Consider the following 18,646-nt stretch of genomic DNA (forward strand, 5'->3'; position numbering starts at 1 on the left):
CTGAATGGCATTGTCAGCTTCATTCTCAAGGGCTAAAGCTACAACAGCTGGCACTAAAAAACAGAAAGCTCTTCCCCCACAAATAGTCAAAGATCAAAGACCTTGCAACATGAATCCTTTGACTACTAATGCTCCCCTTGTCCGCTCCACCAACAGAAGCCGATTCAATAAAAAATATTACTTCACCAACCTTGTCCCTCTTATATCCTGGGACCAACACTGCTACAACACCATCAAAAACAACCCTCCCCGACACCGTCAGTGCTCTAGTCAACCATAAACACGTCATTTCAGTCAGGCACCTGTAGCTGGAGCACTCAGCAGCAGGGCAGAAACATTCCATTGCGGCATACATGGAATGTTTAGAGACAGGGATCTGTATAATTTTACCTTAAAAATATGCATTAGCTCTGGACACTGTGACTACATCTGTCGTTTTGCCAGCAAACATTTGGGGCCCAAATCCAATGCATACACGAAGGAATTCATGCAACATTAAGGTTGGACAGTTTCAAGAATAATTGCACCAATTAAGACTCCACTTGTATTGTTAACTCAGCTACGTTCCACACCTTGTGTGTTTTATATCATAATTTAAGAATGGAACTAGTCACAGCAAGGTTTTTCCTAATAGCACAAACATGCAATGCAGCCAAGTGCTTAACATTTGCTGTTACACATATTTTTGTACAAATTTCAGCTGCACAACCCTCGGACTGGTTTATGGACTATAGTAACAGCCCCAGGCTGAAAGTGGGGGAGGAGGTCAGGTGACTCACAAGCAGCACTAGCAGGGGCTGGGCTTAAAGCAGGTTCTTCTCCAGGAGACAGTGCACCACCACTGGAAACGATGCAATCTCTGCTTCCCTCTGTTCCAAGCCAGTGCTCTTGGCCAGTTTGGGGGAGTGGGACATGGACATGATCCACCTGTTTTACAAAGGCTAGTGCTACTAGTGATGGCAGCTGTGCAGAGACTATGCTCCCTGAATGCAAAAAATCCTAGTGAGACTGGCCTTTTCGAGGGTCATGACACAGGAGAGGGGCTTCCTGAGCTTTAACAAGCTCATCTATTCCCAGTCCATGATTATTAAAACAATAACCACTCATGTTGCAGGTTAGGGTGCCTTGCAACCCCTACTGATGTATTTTAAAAGCACTTTATGAAACAGATTATTTTTGTTATAGGTGCATCTCATTAGGTATAAAGCCATTCCTCCCTTTCTGAATAACTCTTCAAATTCCCTAACCCCCTCTCTCAGCCCTACTTCACCCAACTGAAATAAGTCTTTATTAGAGCTAGACAAAACTTTTCATCTGAAAACTTTTTTAGCAGAAAAATGCAGATTCAGGTTGACCAAAGCAATTCATGATTTCGAGTCCATTTTGATTAACTTTTTCTGCAGAAAAAGGAAAAGAAAAAAAAGACACGTTGAAGAAGTTTGTATCTGCATTTCTGAAAGAAAAGGTTCTGATGTCTTATTTTGGAAAGACTGTTAATTTTGGGGTGTCCCTTGCTTTTATTAAAAAAAAATTGAAATAACACATTTTGGTTTGATCAACACAAAATGAAGCATTTTTCAACTTTTTAGTTCTGTATCTGATTAGCTTTATTGGGCCTACTAGCTTGAAGATCCCACTCTGATTTCACCTTCTTTCTTCTCTCATTTATTCAGTCCTAAGTATTGGGTTCAATTCTGCCCTCTGTTGTAGCCTTGCAAGCTCATTAACTTCAGCCAAGGACAGAATTTGATCTTTAATTCTATCATGTATTGATGACATGAGACTAGATGTCCATTAAAATTTGTCAGCTATATGTAATGGGACTGCTTTACACAGGAAGCAAGATTTTGGGCTATTATAAATATTCATATTACAGCAACACTTGCATATGTGCTAAATGGTGTAAGATATAAGAATGCATACTCTCTGCTCTGAACAGTTTGAATATGAAAATTAAAACTCAGCATAAATCCAAACAAATCACCAGCACAGCAGTCTATGGTGGAGAAGTAGGCAGTATCACAAATATGATCACTGCTGATAATTTAGCATCCTTGGACATGAAAACTAGGGTGACCAGATGTCCTGATTTTATAGGGACAGTCCCGATTTTTGGGTCTTTTTCTTATATAGGCTCCTATTACCCCCCGTCCCAATTTTTCACACTTGCTGTCTGGTCACCCTAATGAAAACAAAGTGGCTAAGAATCAGATCATATGCCACAAATATTAACACAAGTAGATCAAAATGCTTGTGACTTAGAGGGTCTAGGAGGGAGCATAGCAGTAGAAAAAAAAAAAGAGATGATTTAGAGACCTGGAATAGTGGCATAAAAGAAAAGACTTCAGGAGCCTTAAGGTAATGAGATTTCAGATGCAGGCCATTGGGTGGAGCTATGTATTCAGAGAACAAACACGTGTATTTGTAGAGTTCAATGTGTTCCTCTCTCTTCAGTTTTAAATTAACAGTTGACCTGCCCCTCTCCCCCCTTGAGACTTACTTTTTCATGTACCAGACTTGGTGCTGTAACATGAAGCTGAAATCTCAGATTTATGTCGTTTCTCAGTGATGTGTATTTTAAGCTAAACAACATGGTAGTCCATGACATGACCAGCAGTGTCTTCCTCCTCCTTTTTCCTCCCCCTCTGATGCTGCCCTGAAAAGATAGGGATGGAATAGTTAGAAGGGGGACAAAGCTCCCTCCTTTCTCCTCCCCTCTCTTGGCTGCTGCTCTACCAACCCACCTTCTACTTATTCATTGTATTTGTTGCAGACAACGATTTATCAATGTTTTTTTTATTTCCTTCTCTTGTGATGTGGGGGGGATCCTGTTCCTTCAAGTTCCTTATTCCTACACCACAATTCACTGACATTAGAAAGTCCAGGTTTGTTTGGTCTCCCCTGTTTAGATTACAGCTGAGAAGGCCAGGAAGGAAAAACAGAGAGACTGTGAGAGAGAAAGTGAGAAAGAGGTAATAAAAGCTGCCTTTTTTTTTTCTTACATTGAATCCAGTCTGTAATAGCAGTATATCAGAGCTAGCATTCAGGAAGGCCAATGATGTAGACGTGTCCTTTTATACAGGCTTATTGTATATATATATAGAAAGAGTGTACATGTATATTATAAGGCTGTATAAGAGGACACATCTACATCATTGGCATTCTTCTAGCTCTGCTACAGACTTGCTTCATTGTGACAGCAGCCTCTATTGCCTCTCACACATTTTCCTTTCTGGACTTATCAGCTGTAATTTGAACAGGGAAGGTCTAAAAGTCCAAGTTCATTAAAAGTCAAAGAACTGAGGCCTAGGAGTTAGGAAACTGACGGAACAAAGTACTCCCCTATATCCGTCTCTGAGCAAAAGGGTGTTGGCTTTTATAAGCAGCTGGCTGATGTATAGGTCTGTGGAGCTGAACATTTCCCAGTGTGCAAATATTTGCACTGAACCGGAACAAAAGAAAAACACTGCAGCTTTGTTTACCATGGAAACCAGAGACTTTGGGACACCTCAGCATTTAAGCAATGTGAACCGGATGAATGAGCTCCAATCCTGATTTCAATTGTTTCATGTTCTAAACCTGTTCTTATCAAAAGACTGGTGAAAGGAAAGTTCCAAATGCTGAGCTGTACCCCCAGGGGACCAGTCCAATCAAGACTTATTGCTTTCTTTTCCTTCCTTCATGGGAGGTAATGGCTTGTGCAGATGATCAGTATAAGGTGGAAAGTAGAAATCCTCATGGCAATTAAAAATCCTGTAGCATTTTTGAGAAGAGTAGGAATATTGGTACTGGTGTCTGGACAACTCCAGGATCTAACTACTCAGATTAACTACCACATTATCTTTGCTGTTTCAATTGGACAAGATGCTCTTCAGTTGTGTCCCAAACTGCTACTGTGCATTGTTAAATAGCTGTCACATTGCTCCAGAAGGGGCTCCATTTCAGCAGCATATGGAGTGTTTCCTGTTACGGGCAGATACATTTGTGAATCTTTAGGATAAAGAGATGCTACACGTGAATAGAGAGAACATTTTGTCTCCTTAAGTGATCAGAAGGCACCCCGGTCTAGTGCAACTGTTCCTTGGATCATAGAACCACGTCAAAGAGTGCCTCTACGTTTCCCTCAGCCTTCCTTCCCCAGGTCCAAGGAATCCTATGAGTAGATGTTAAGTGGGAATTGTGCTCCACCTGTCTCAAAGAAGGGGGAAGCCACTGTGTGAGGTATCATTTCTTCTGTATACCAGCAGGCATCCCACATAAGATAATGATGCCAGCTTTCTGGTGTTGCAATCTGGCATATTAGTTCAGGCAAGTCTCTACAAACATTTAAAGAAATAAAGGAAAAGACCTACTTGGGTCATCTGTTATGGCACCATGTCCATGCAGGATTATTCTCTACATTATTACATATTTTAGCCCTTTGCGTACTCCAGTTGTAAATACCCAATGGATGGGTGTTGTAAAAGTCTGGCAGTGTTTCGCCGAAACACCCTAACCTGCTAATAAATGTTCATTCTCTTGGGGGAGGTTCTTGTGATTTCTGCTGACTTATTAAAGCAGGTGGCTTGCTACTCTATCCAGACATAAGGAAGATCAGAATGAGTGTCTAGGGAAAAAAGAAAAGGAGTACTTGTGGCACCTTAGAGACTAACCAATTTATTTGAGCATAAGCTTTCGTGAGCTACAGCTCACTTCATCGAGTCTTTGAGTGTGGACTGAGCTATACCCAGGAAGTGAACTGGTGAGAAATCTTGAACTGAAATTTATGCTATTGTTCTTTTCTTTGTTAATAAAGTTAATGTCCTGGAAAGTGGTGAGTTTTTGACTGTGCATCCACTCTGTTTTAGAGCAGCTTGGAAAAGGCACCTGCTTCCACTCATCTGGCCTGGAAAGCAATTCCACTTTTAGCAAATATTCGCTAATGTAGTTATTCATCAAGCAACAGCCAAGAACTGGCTAATTGAAAGGAATATCAGCCTACCTCTAGAAGTGAGTCTTTTGTGGCCTCTACTGGATAGACTATGCTTCATTTCTTATTAACGTGTACTTTCTCAACCTTCATGTCAGACTTACACACACACACACACAATCAGATCCCGAGGAATTCAAAGTAGAAATTACTGTGGGTCTGGCATTTCTCTCAAACTTTTCTTCCTTGGAAGGCTTTCGCTATTATTTATTCATTAGTTTAATTAATAAATAGTTAAAATCAAAGGGAGTGTAAAACACTCTAATGATCCCATAGTACTATTTAGGTTGTTCAATGCTCTTTGTCTAAAGATGTAGGATACAGAAAATATTTGGATCTTTTCTGGAAAGTAAAAGATAGGCTATTCTCAAAGATATGGCCTACAAACAACATGAATGGTGTTTTTAAAAGATTGTGTATGAAGCTTACTTGCATCTTCTGGGGAATAATGAGAAGATGCAGGGGTGAGCATGTATCCTAGGTACTTATAAGGCCTCCATTACCATAATATCTGAGTGCCTCACAATTTGTAATGTATTTATCCTGACTGTACCCATGAGGTAGGGAAGTGCTATTATCCCCATTTTTGGAGATAGCAAACCAAGGCACAGAGAGACTATGTGATTTGCCTAAGGTCACACAGGAAACCCGTGGAAAAGCAAGGAATTGAAGTGGAGTCTCCCATGTCCCGGGTTAGCACCTTACCCACTAAGTCATCATGATGCATATGAACCTATGCATATACTAGGGGTTACAACAGTGTAATACATTTAATTTGTCTGTACCACATATACAGAGTAAAATGCCTAAAAGTAAAGAGTTTCTTATTTCTGGGCACACAAAAATGTACACTACTGGTCCTAGATTATGCTTGAATTTAAAAAAAATAAAGGTTAAGTTTTATAACATACAAGTAATTGGGGGGGGGCACTCAGGGCTTGAAGATGGATTGCTGTGCAGTGAGACATAAGGTCTTTCTTCTTGCACTGAAACCTCAAGGGATATGTGTTCTTCCAACAGAGAAAAGATGACTCACCAAGAAAGGAGAAAAAAGTTCCCTCTGTGCTGTATAATTTCATAACATGCTCTATTGAGCCATAAAAAATCCAAGGGCACTAACAATATCGTTAGGAAAGGGTAAATCCCAAAAATATTTATGGTATTATGCCAACTTACAACAATGCTAATAGTCATATGGTCTCTATGGCTTCCAGGACTGGCAATAAGAGAGTCTGTCCTAGCACTATGTGTGTGCTCTAGTCCAACGTTTCTCAATGCGGCCACCAGGGACTTTTTTGCCCCTACTCCTCCCTGGTGCTCCTAGATGCACCACCTTGGTGCTGGTTGCTGGGGCATCAGCAGGGGTTTGGCCCTGACCCCTCTGGAGCCACCTGGGGCACAACACTGGGAGGAGCAGGCAACTAGTTAGTTCCTCACCTTCCCAGGACTGGTGGGTCTCAGACTTTGGGCTTTAGCCCTGGGGTGGCAGACTCTGGACATGGGGCTGCAGGCTCCAGCCCCAGGCTCCATCTGCGTAGCTTCTCCTCTGTCCTCTGGCTGTAGGGCTTCAGGTTCCAGCACCCCACTGCCTCTCCCCCATCATATCAGCCCCCTGCTACCTCTCCCAACCCCCATCCAGGGCTTTATTTGTCCCCAGGCCTGGGAGGGCTGAATAAGTCTGCTGTGAAAAGTGATACTTGTATGTTTGCTAATATCACTTTTCACAACAGACGAGCAATAAATAAATTACAATGATTTGGACATGTCTGTGTGAATATTTATTTGTTTTTCCTAGAGTGAATTAAGTGTTTTAGGAATATGTGTGAGAACGGCCACCAGCAAGAGTTGGTGGCCGCACTCTGAGAACCCTTGGATTCACCTCCTTTGTGCCAGGATAAGCATAAACCCAGCAAATTTTTGGATTGCAAAGTAAGTAGATTGGTGAGAAAGACAGAGGGTTTGTCTATCCAGGGGCAATCAGGAACATACATGCATGCAATATAACTTTTCACTGTCACAACACATAAGGGTGGCAGGGAGCACTCACGGCTTCATGACCAGTTGATGTGTAGTGAAGTATAACACTTCACTTCCGTCATTTTTTTTAAAGCACACATTCAGCTAAATTAAATTAAAGCCACTTTAATTCTGATTGAGAAAGGCCACACGGGAGATTTCATGCAACTAAACTAATCCTCTTTAAAGTTGTGAATTTAATTAATTTGGATTAATTTTCGTGAGCATCCCCATGTTGACAAGCTCTGTTTGTTCGTTCCTCAGTTGCCAAAAAGATGATAGGTTGATAATCTTTATTCAAAAAGGAAATAAACAGCAAAGTTGCAAAACTAAAATTTTCCATCCACATAATTAAATCATTCAAATTATACTCATGAATGAAGCAACTGTTATTTATTTCTACTCAGTAAATTATTGACTTACTAAAAAAGATAGTGTCAAACTGTAGAGATCTAGAGTAAAAAAAATTGCTTTCAAATTCCTCAGTTACAAAAATGTGAGTCATTATTCACCTTGATTCAGCCAAAGAAAGCAGAGAATAATATGAGGTTTGTGTCATAAAAATCTTTACCTGAAATTGATATTATGTTTTGAGCACAATTAATAATTTGTGACAGTAAAGCAAATACTTCCCAAAAACAGAAGAGTCTTTTTTTCACTTGTTATACACTGCTAACACCTTACCTTCCGATGTAGGGTACACACAAGAGTAGTCTAAAGTGAGGTCCTATGACCAAAAGTGAATTTGGAAAATTAACATTATGGAGTGTTGTGTCTCAATGCACAACATTCACACGAATTCACAGTACACCCAAAATATGATTTTTTAGGGATTTGAAAGTATTTTCTTTGCGATTATGCATCACCAATACTAATAAAGAGTCTGTGGCTAAATTTGTCCTCAGTTTCAACTGTACTATCCTTTAGTCCTCAATGGGATTGTAACAGAGAGCACAACTTGGCCTGGAAGCTGAAATTTAGGGTCCAGGCTTGCCCCTTTAATGTCACAATGGGAGTTTTGTCATTTACTTCGAACAGTAGAATCTAGACACAATGCTTTTGATAGTACATAAGAAATAGAATACAGCTCAACAGTGCTAACAAAAGTATTTTTTTTAAAAAGTGTTATTTGTAACAATAAATGAAGCTGGTAGGATTCAAAGCTCATGAGATCTAGTGAGTACAAGGTGGTACAAACACATTTTTCTGTTATTACCACAACTCCACTTTGATTAGAAAGCTTATAGGCCTTCTTACATATAATGTACTCCCTCACACCTTCTTGTCAACTGTCTAAATGGGCCATCTTGATTATCACTACAAAAGTTTTTCTCTCCTGCTCATAATAGCGCATCTTAATTAATTAGCCTCTTACAGCTGGTATGGCTACTTCCACCTTTTCATGGTGTGTGTGTGTGTGTGTGTGTGTGTGTGTGTGTGTGTGTGTATATATATATATCTTCTTACTATATGTTCCATTCTATGCATTCAATGAAGTGGGCTATAGCCCACAAAAGCTTATGCTCAATAAATTTGTTAGTCTCGAAGGTGCCACAAGTACTCCTTGTTCTTTTCAGTAAAGATAGCTTACAAAATGGTCTATGAACAGGGAACACACACCAAAGAGAGTAGGGAATTGTTCAACTCAGTACAGTATCTGCTCGTAATAGCCTCATGGGCATTTGCACTTCTAATAAGAAGTTTATCTAGTGGCTAAACTCTGCCCTGACATGTCCAAATTCAGTGGAAAGGACTACAATTTACATCTGGCAGAATTAGACAGCAGCCATTATAACTGCAGGCAGGCAACAGAGGGAATAAAGTGAGGGTCAACAGTGAAGTTCTTGAATAGAGTTTAGAAAGGGCATAATGGGGGGGAAGTAATGACAACATTGTTTTGTTTTTTTAAATGGCCAAATTCTGTTTGCAAAGGCCTTAATTATCAATGGCCATATCAGAGAAGAATTTGGCCCTTAGTATATTTTTAAAGTTACAAACCATCTGAGTCTAAGAATTCCTTTTAAGGGAAAGTTTATAACAAGGGGCCCAATTTTTGGTCCTACAGATGGGTCCATAAGTACATAGCACAAGCAATATTATACGTGCCTAAAACTTTTTGCACACATAGTGGATGTATGAATACAATTTAAGCAGCCACTTTGGGTTGTTAGGCCCCATGCATGCATTAGAATTTTTTTATCATTCCTTTTATTCCCCATAAAAGAAATTATTTCTTCTTTAAGTACACACAATATACAAACCTACTATAAAGATATTTATGGAGCTAAATTGTGGGAGTAGATAGAGTATCTATTTATAAAAAGACAGATTTAGGAACTCTAACAGTAATCGTTAGTTCTAATTACCACTTTATGCATATCCCAGAGGAAGAAAATATATCCTTAATTATCAAAGCAATTATCATGGCAATTACTGCACCATAGATACAGCAACTGAATTTCAAACTGGTCTCCAGTTCTACTCTGGTTGCATGAAGTCCCGTTTAAGATCCGGGGAATCATCTTCATCACAGCTTGGATGGAGACTCATTTTAGAAAGTCTGCCAAGTTTACAAGCCTGTACGGTGAGCTGAATTAAAGGCCATAGGAAGGAAAACCCTAGTCCTTAAGAATTGTTTTCTGTAGAGTACAAAAATGTTGAATGTGATTAAGTAAAATATGGAATACTGGGAGTTGGCTATTTCTAGCCTTTTTACCTCCAGGTCTCAGTCACAAAATTGGACCCAGGTGAGGAATGACCAAAAGTTATTGCCATGCTATTCAGTGATCATTGTGAAACAGGTTGATCAACAGAGAAGCTATTAATCTCAGTCCTCTCTCAGCAGAAAAACAGGTGTCCACATAGGTATTACTCACCTGACTCTCAGGGGTACTGTGTGGCTTTACTAACCATTTGTAAAGCGTTTTGAGATTCTTGATTTGAATAGTGAGTCTGGGTTATAGGGCAGTAGTAGAATATTGTAATAACCTGTATAGATATGTATCTTTTCTAAAAGGTTAACTTGTCCAATGTTAAATACAAACAAACAAAAACAAACTGATCAAGTAGTTGGTGCCTGAAGATACACTCTCTCTTTTGCTAGTTCTGACCTTTTCCATTTGACAAATCCACATCCAAATCCACCAACTGGACTCAACTTTATTTCTTTGTTTCTTTCCTATTTTCTACAGTTTTGCTAACGGGGTGAGCAAAATGAGGGTCAACCATTTTTAGTCTCTTGGCTGAACATTTTCGATCCCTGCACAAAACATTTAGTATCTTACATAAGACTAATGGTCTGATATCTTGATTGCAAAGTGTAACATATTGTGGCGTATGAGGGAGTGGTGTATTATTTTTATCATATGTAACTCAGTTTATCTGTTTGATATTATCCAGCCTGATTGCATTGAGTTAAACCAAAGGATAAAAAGCTAAAGCGAAAAAGTGACAAGTTTTTAAAGTGCTTATATACCAATGCTAGAAGTCTAATTAATAAGATGGATGAACTAGAGTGCCTCATATTAAATGAGGATATTGATATAATAGGCATCACAGAAACTTGGTGAAATGAGGATAATCAATGGGACACAGTAATACCAGGGTAAAAAATATATCGGAAGGACAGAACAGGTCGCGCTGGTGGGGGAGTGGCACTATATGTGAAAGAAAGCCTAGAATCAAATGACGTAAAAATCTTAAATGAACCAAACTGTACTACAGAATCTCTATGGATAGTAATTCCATGCTCGAATAAGAAGAATATAGCAGTAGGGATATATTACCAACCACCTGACCAGGATGGTGATAGTGACTGTGAAATGCTCAGGGAAATTAGAGAGGCTGTTAAAATAAAAAACTCAATAATAATGGAGGATTTCAACTATCCCCATATTGACTGGGTACATATCACCTCAGGATGGGATGCAGAGATAAAGTTCTTGACACCCTAAATGACTGCTTCTTGGAGCAGCTGGTCCTGGAACCCACCAGAGGAGAGGCAATTCTTGATTTAGTCCTAAGTGGAGCAGAGGATCAAGTCCAAGAGCTGAATATAGTTGGACTGCTTGGTAATAGTGACTATAATATAATTAAATTGAACATCCCTGTGACAGGGAAAACACAACAGCAGCCCAACACTGTAACATTTAATTTCAGAAAGGGAAACTACACAAAAATGAGGAGGTTAGTTAAACAGAAATTAAAAAAGTACAGCACCAAAAATAAAATCCCTGCAAGCTGCATGGAAACTTTTTAAAGACATCATAACAGAGGCTCAACTTAAATGTATACCTCCCCCCCCAACAAAAACAAACAAACAAAAACAGTAAGAGAACCAAAAAAGTGCCACTGTGGCTAAACAACAAAGTAAAAGAAGCAGTGAGACGCAAAAAGACATCCTTTAAAAAAATGGAAGTTAAATACTAGTGAGGAAAATAGAAAGGAACAAACTCTGGCAAATGAAGTGTATAAATATAATTAGGGGCCAAAAAAGAATTTGAAGTACAGCTAGCCAAAGACTCAAAACATAATCGCAAAAGAAATTTTATATTCATCAGAAGCAGGAAGCCTGCTAAACAACCACTGTGGCCACTGGACAATCAAGATCCTAAAGGAGCACTCAAGGATGATAAGGCCATTGCGGAGAAACTAAATGAATTCTCTGCATTGGTATTCATGGCTGAGGATGTGAAGGAGATTCCCAAACCTGAGCCATTCTTTTTAGGTGACAAATCTGAGGAACTGTTCCAGATTGAGGTGTCAGAGGAGGTTTTGGAACAAATTGATAAACTAAACAGTAATAAGTCACCAGGACCAGATGATATTCACCCAAGAGTTCTGAAGGCACTCAAATGTGAAATTGCAGGACTACTAACTGTAGTCTGTAACCTATCATTTAAATTAGTGTCTGTACCAAATGACTTGAGATAGCTAATGTGATGCCAATTTTTAAAAAGGACTCCAGAGATTACGTTGGCAATTACAGGCCGGTAAACCTGACTTCAGTACCGGCAAACTGGTTGAAACTATAGTAAAGAACAAAACCATCAGGCACATAGATGAACAAAATTTGTTGGGGGAAGAGTCAACATGGTTTTTGTAAAGGGAAATCATGCCTCACCAATCTACTAGAATTCTTTGAGGGGGTCAACAAGCATGTGGACAAGGGGGATATAGTATAGTTAGATTTTTGAAAAGCCTTTGACAAGGTTCCTCATCAAAGGCTATTAAGCAAAGTAAGCAGTCATGAGATAAGAGGGAAGATCCTCTCATGGATTGGTAACTGGTTAAAAGATAGGAAACAAAGGGTAGGAATAAATGGTCAGTTTACAGAATGGAGAGAGGTAAATAGTGACAGGTTTCAGAGTAACAGCCGTGTTAGTCTGTATTCGCAAAAAGAAAAGGAGTACTTGTGGCACCTTAGAGACTAACCAGTTTATTTGAGCATAAGCTTTCGTGAGCTACAGCTCACTTCATCGGATGAAGTGAGCTGTAGCTCACGAAAGCTTATGCTCAAATAAACTGGTTAGTCTCTAAGGTGCCACAAGTACTCCTTCTCTTTTTAGGTAAATAGTGGTGTCCCCAGGGGTCTGTACTGGGACCAGCCCTATTCAACATATTCATAAATGATCTGGAAAAAGGCGTAAACAATGAAGTGGCAAAATTTGCAGATGATACAAAACTACTCAAGATAGTTAAGTCCCAGGCAGACTGCTAAGAGCTACAAAAGGATCTCTCAAAACTGGGTGATTGGGCAACAAAATGGCAGATGAAATTCAATGTTGATAAATGCAAAGTAATGCACATTGGAAAACAATCCCAACTATGCATATAAAATGATAGAGCCTAAATTAGCTGTTACCACTCAGGAAAGAGATCTTGGAGTCATTGCGGATAGTTCTCTGAAAACATCCACTCAATGTGCAGCAGCAGTCAAAAAAGCAAACAGAATGTTGGGAATCATTAAGAAAGGGATAGATCATCAGACAGAAAATATCATATTGCCTCTATATAAATCCATGGTACACCCATATCTTGAATACTGCATGCAGATGTGGTTGCTCCATCTCAAAAAAGATATATTGGAATTGGAAAAGAGCAACAAAAGTTATTAGGGGCATGCAGGTCTGCCGTATGAGGAGAGATTAATAAGACTGGGACTTTTCAGCATGGAAAAGAAACCACTAAGGGGTGATATGATAGAGGTCTATAAAATCATGACCGCTGTGGACAAAGTAAATAAGGAAGTGCTATTTACTCCTTCTCAGAACACAAGAACTAAAGGTCACCAAATGAAATTAATAGGCACCAGGTTTCAAACAAAGAAAAGGAAGTATTTTTTCCACACAATGCTCAGTCAACCTGTGGAACTCCTTGCCAGAGGATATTGTGAAGGCCAAGATTATAACAGGATTAAAAAAGAACTAGATAAATTCACGGAGGATAGGTCCATCAATGGCTATTAGCCAGGAGGGGAAGGGATGGCGTCCCTAGTCTTGGTTTGCCAGAAGCTGGAAATGGGCGACAGGGGATGGATCACTTGATGATTACCTGTTCTGTTCATTCCCTCTGGGGCACCTGGCATTGGCCACTGTCAGAAGATAGAATACTGGGCTATATGGACCTTTGGTCTGACCCAGTATGGCCATTCTTATGGTGTTGTAATGGTAGAAACACACATCAAATGCCACCAATGTTCCTTGAGGGGACAGTAGTGACGCTATTAATTAGTGAATAGCCCCTACATGTCTCCAGCAAGGCTGACCATGATTATCTTTCTCAGGGCCAATCCTGAGATCAAAAGGAAATACTAACACTTAAAAAATGCTGGCCTAGGAAAGAAGAGGTGGAGTGGATTTCCAGCAATTGCCCAGGAGGGAAGATGCTGACAGACACACACACAGAAAAGAAGAAACTGCAGCAAGCAGGTACTCAGTCTCTCCCAGCCAGAGATGGGAGGCACTGAGCTAAAGGGAAACTTACACTTTGGTCTTTCCTTTCAAGCTTGTATGTAATACCCATCTGTACAGGTCTTTTTGGTTTTTACCTTTAGCTTTGCTTGCTATATACCTTTGGTTGAATAAATAATGCTTTGTTTTGAAGAAGCTGTTTTGAGTCACTTAAATCCAGTTGCTGTCACAGTCTCCTGGAAGAAAAGGGCTCACCAAACACATTTGGACAGGTCAGGTTAATATGGTTAGTAAACAAGGGGGCTGCAGCCCAGAGACCCAGTCTGAGTGGTATAACCATGCGGTTCCATCCAGAGAAAGGTGAATATAATGCAACCTGTCCCCAAAAGGATGCACACAAGAGGACCTAGGAGTCATCTAGAAGCTCATGCTGTAACTAGGACAGATTTTAAATACAATCCACAGAATTTTCAGCACCCAAAAAGAACTCACTATAAATCACATGTTGGTCTTCAGCTAGCAGTCATAATAGTACTGATAGGCAAAGAAAAGAAAGATTATTGGCTTGTTGTCTCCAAAATAAAATAAATCAACCTCAAACAAGGATTCAGATTTCTAAATAAGGGCAATATTTGGCCAGTTACTCCACTGCCCCCTATAACAGATGAACTCATTTTCAAAACCACTTTAAAAAAAAAATCTACATTATATATGTATTCTTGCTGCAATTCACCTGTTTCCTATAGGATTTTTCTTGAGTCATCTGCTCAGCATCTTCTTCTGCAAACAGCTGAGAAATGAGCAAGATGAAATTCAGCATAAATACAGACATAAATGCTATAGAGCAGTTCTGCTGAGCAGTTTCCCAAGGTGAAGATGCATTGTAATTGTTCTTGTGGTTCTTGACATGTATTTTGTGGAAGGAAATGCTGTGTCCTTCCCAGTGCTACAAAAAATTCAAGCCGTGAATATACAGTAGATGGTGGGCCTGATTCTCTTCTCCTTCGCTCAGCATAAAGCAGGTCTAACACCAACACAGAAGCACCAGTGCAGAACTGGTGGGAGAGGTCAATCAGGCTCCACAGTTGCAGCTGAGCAAGAGAAGTGCAGAATTCCGCACCCCCTCCCTGGTTGGTGACTATTGTGAGTGGAATCTCTGACAGGTGCACGAGGAAGAGACAGCAGCATTCAGCAAATCCAAATCGTCGCTCCTGAAAACTTTTGCCCTTCACCTTAGAGCAACCATCCAGCTAGATAAACATAACAGGATCAAGCTGTGACAGAAACCCCTGCTCTGAAAAAACAGAACTTATACAGGGCTTCCGAAAGTAAGCTTTCAGAATAGATTTGACACGTGAACTTTAATGTAGAATCTTTTCTTTTTTTTTTTTTTAAGAGCGATTGCCCTACTTCCTTTTCGCACAGATGCCAATGTCATTGAATGAAGTGGAGCCACACCTTGAGCAATGACGTTTATAGGCTGAGTTTAAGGGCCCTGTTGTGATCAAAGGTCTTTTTTCCACTTGAGTTTTTTGCCATGCAAAGAGAGAATGTAAACAGTAGAGCACTAATGATGAATCGTTCAAGAAAAGCTGCTCCCTGTGTATTTGTTTTATATGATACATGTTTCATCCAGTCCCAGAGACTTACGACATGCTTTTCATTTCACATTTAGCTTCTACTAAGTATGATCAAATGGGAGAGAAAAAGAGTGTGTCTGAAAGTCAGACATTTTACACAACTATATTTTGGGGTTTTGTGGGACAGGATATTACCTGTAAAAACCTCATTGATTTTCCCAGCTGGACTACAGCTGCTCATAAAAAAATGTGTGCTTTCTTGTGTCTGGCAGCTGGGTGGCCAGAGAGAACATAATTGCAATCGGCACTGAAGCATTCACCTGCAGTGTGGTATCTGAGACCAACCCCCACCCCTGTCTAGCTAAAGGCTCTCTATTTAACACAGAGAGCCCATTCCGAGCCTCGAGTTCAGTAATGTGCATCACACATGCAATTTAAGTCCAGCTATTGTAACTGGATTCTTGGCAACTAGTTGATGGAGAGAGCAGGTGTGTTTTGTAGGTGCACAGATCCATTCTTGCCGGCACTGCTGTGCCTGCTGCAATGGAGAGAGATTCACCAGGAGGAGGGCAGGTATTGAGGTTGCTACCTGTCCTCCATAAAAGCACTGTGCGTGGCAGCTGCAATGGAGATGGGCTGAATCAGCACACCCCCTCAGCCTCCGCAGTCGCATCCCCTTCTAGGCCAGCCCTGTCAATTTTTGAAGCAACTTAAGGCCAAGTTAAGGTTATGGTGTCTTACAGAAATTCTGCCCCAGCCCTGGCTGTATGTGACTCAGACCCTCCAGCAAACCTAGTCCAGGGGATGTAACTTGATATAATCCAACTTCAAAACATGATACTTCGAGGCTTTGTATCTTTAGAGCTACCAATTGGGACTGAAGGAATTTGACTGACCACAAATACCACCTAGAGGATAAGTGAAAGGGCAGTATTCAGAGTTATTTGAAAGCTAATCAAAGTTGTTCACTTCTAAGGAAATATGTAGTATTTGTGGATTACATTAAATCTCAGCTGTTGATCACAAAAAAACCAAACCAAACAAACAAACAAAAAAACCACAAACATCCTGGAGATGGTCTGTCTCCATCATTCATAATGAAAAAGTTGCACTGACCTGGCAATGATGGAAGTGGTGATTTCAGCAGAGATGGAGGCTTTGAAATGGCTCAAGAAAAAAAATCCCATGGTTCCTGTTTACTAACATAAATTGAAGAGATGCCAGTTATGTCACTACAGTTGAACCTCAGAGTTAATATCTCAAATGGAGGGTGTTCGTAACTTTGAACAAAACATTGATGTTGTCCTTTCAAAAGTTTACAAAACTGAACATTGACTAAATACAACTTTGAATCTTTACTATGCAGAAGAAAAATGCTGCTTTTAACCATCTTAATTTAAATGAAACAAGCACAGAAACAGTTTCTTTACCTTGTCAAAAAAAATTAATAACTTTCCCTTTATTTTTTCAGTAGTTTATGTTTAACAGTTGTATATTCTTTTTGTTTGTTTGTTTTTTGGTCCCTGCTGGTGCCTGATTGTGTACTCCTGGTTCCAAATGAGGTGGGTGACTTGACCAGTCAGTTCATAACTCTGGTGCTCATAACTCTGAGGTCCTACTGTCCTTCATCATAACTCCCTCTCTCCATGGACTTGTATGTATGCATGCACATAAAAGCAAAAGAGAGACTACACTGATGCATAAATATAAAAGCTTGAGATGTATAGAGCAAGTATCTGATAATGAGCAACCAATCACAGGTATAACAGGTAGGGAAGAAAACAGAGATAAGAATGATTTAGAGTACAGTAAATTAGATTTAGGAAATGTGAGCACAAAAATGTTTTAGTTCTGATCAATAGCAAATTGCTTCAGAAACAAGGAACTCCCTTTAAACTTTTAGCAGCTTTAGAAATGGAAGCATTTCTGGATAAATACAGCTCTAGAACTACTGAAGTCCTAAAACTTGACTTGAAGGCCGCCAAAAACAACAAGAAATAGGGAGACAGACATTTACAAATTGATTCTCTCCACAAGGAGGCTGCTTCAGCGGGCATTTTGAAATGGACTTGGGAGTGCAGGAATTCTGAACTGATTTATCATCACTTAATGAACTATGTTGCGAACATTTTCCACAGTTACATTAGCTGCCCTAGTTCACCTCATGACAAAGTACATATAGATTGTAGGAAGATTAGTCATTCAAACATAGCTGAAACACAAACTAGGCCACAGCTCAAACAGAAATAAATTGTATCCAATCAGCCTTGAGAGTTAGCCACAAACCAGGAACTAAGAGGAAGGTAGTTCCTGGACACTTCTGCCAGCATGCCCAGCTACTCTGACATACTCACTCCATCGCATTCACACTGGATTTATTTAGATTTCTATGTAGTGCCTATAATACGCTCTAAGAGCTTTAATGGTTAAGCATTCCAGGGTCTCTCCTACTGTTGCAAGAGGAAGAAGTAAATTCCAAAGTCCAGGATAGCAAACAAAATACTGCTTTGCCAGCTTCTGTAAAAACCAAATTGTTAGCTCAAGTGTATCCTCTCATCACAAATGTGTTAGTGTCATGCAGGGAAGGGGCAAGTTTTCACTAGACAGGTCTTAAACCATTCTGAGCTTTATGCATCAAAACCAACCCTTTAAACTCCAGCTGGAAGCAAACTGGGAACCAGGGCAGATTTCAGTACACTAGTGTATTGTGCTCTCTGTATGAAGCACCACACGCTATAATGGTGTGCCAGTTTATAACTTCTGCACCAATTTATGTTTCCAAATGGATTTAAGATGTAGCATCATGTTGGACACCTTTTACTAAGGTTCGAGGATGGAAAAGATATGGATCACTGTAACAAGGTCCACATCCTTCTTGGCAGGCACAGGGGAAAAAGAAGGTACTTGGCCATACTTGTTACATCCAAGAGCAGCTAAGGACCTAAATCAGGGGTCAGCAACCTTTCAGAAGTGGTGTGCCGAGTCTACATTTATTCACTCTAATTTAAGGGTTTGCGTGCCAGTAATACATTTTAACGACTTTAGTAGGTATCTTTCTGTATGTCTAGAATATATAACTATTGTCGTATGTAAAGTAAATACGTTTTTTTAAATGTTTAAGAAGCTTCATTTAAAATTAAATTAAAATGCAGATCTTATCAGTTTAGTGT

General features: G+C 39.8%; 1 protein-coding gene across 2 annotated transcripts in view; it reads right to left on the reverse strand.

The window, feature by feature from the left end:
- TSPAN13 (tetraspanin 13) overlaps positions 1–18,646 on the reverse strand; it is a 76,273-nt gene that overhangs the window by 2,532 nt on the left and 55,095 nt on the right. The window contains exon 6 of one of the 2 annotated variants that reach the window (XM_074945829.1): positions 2,501–2,656. In XM_074945829.1, coding sequence (XP_074801930.1) covers positions 2,501–2,656 — 156 coding nt within the window. Of the gene's footprint in view, positions 1–2,500; positions 2,657–18,646 lie in introns of those variants that run through there. The other variant, XR_012638295.1, reaches the window with a different exon arrangement.

Source organism: Natator depressus, chromosome 2 (assembly GCF_965152275.1).
Source record: "Natator depressus isolate rNatDep1 chromosome 2, rNatDep2.hap1, whole genome shotgun sequence".
In the NCBI taxonomy this organism is placed as follows: Eukaryota; Metazoa; Chordata; order Testudines; family Cheloniidae; genus Natator; species Natator depressus.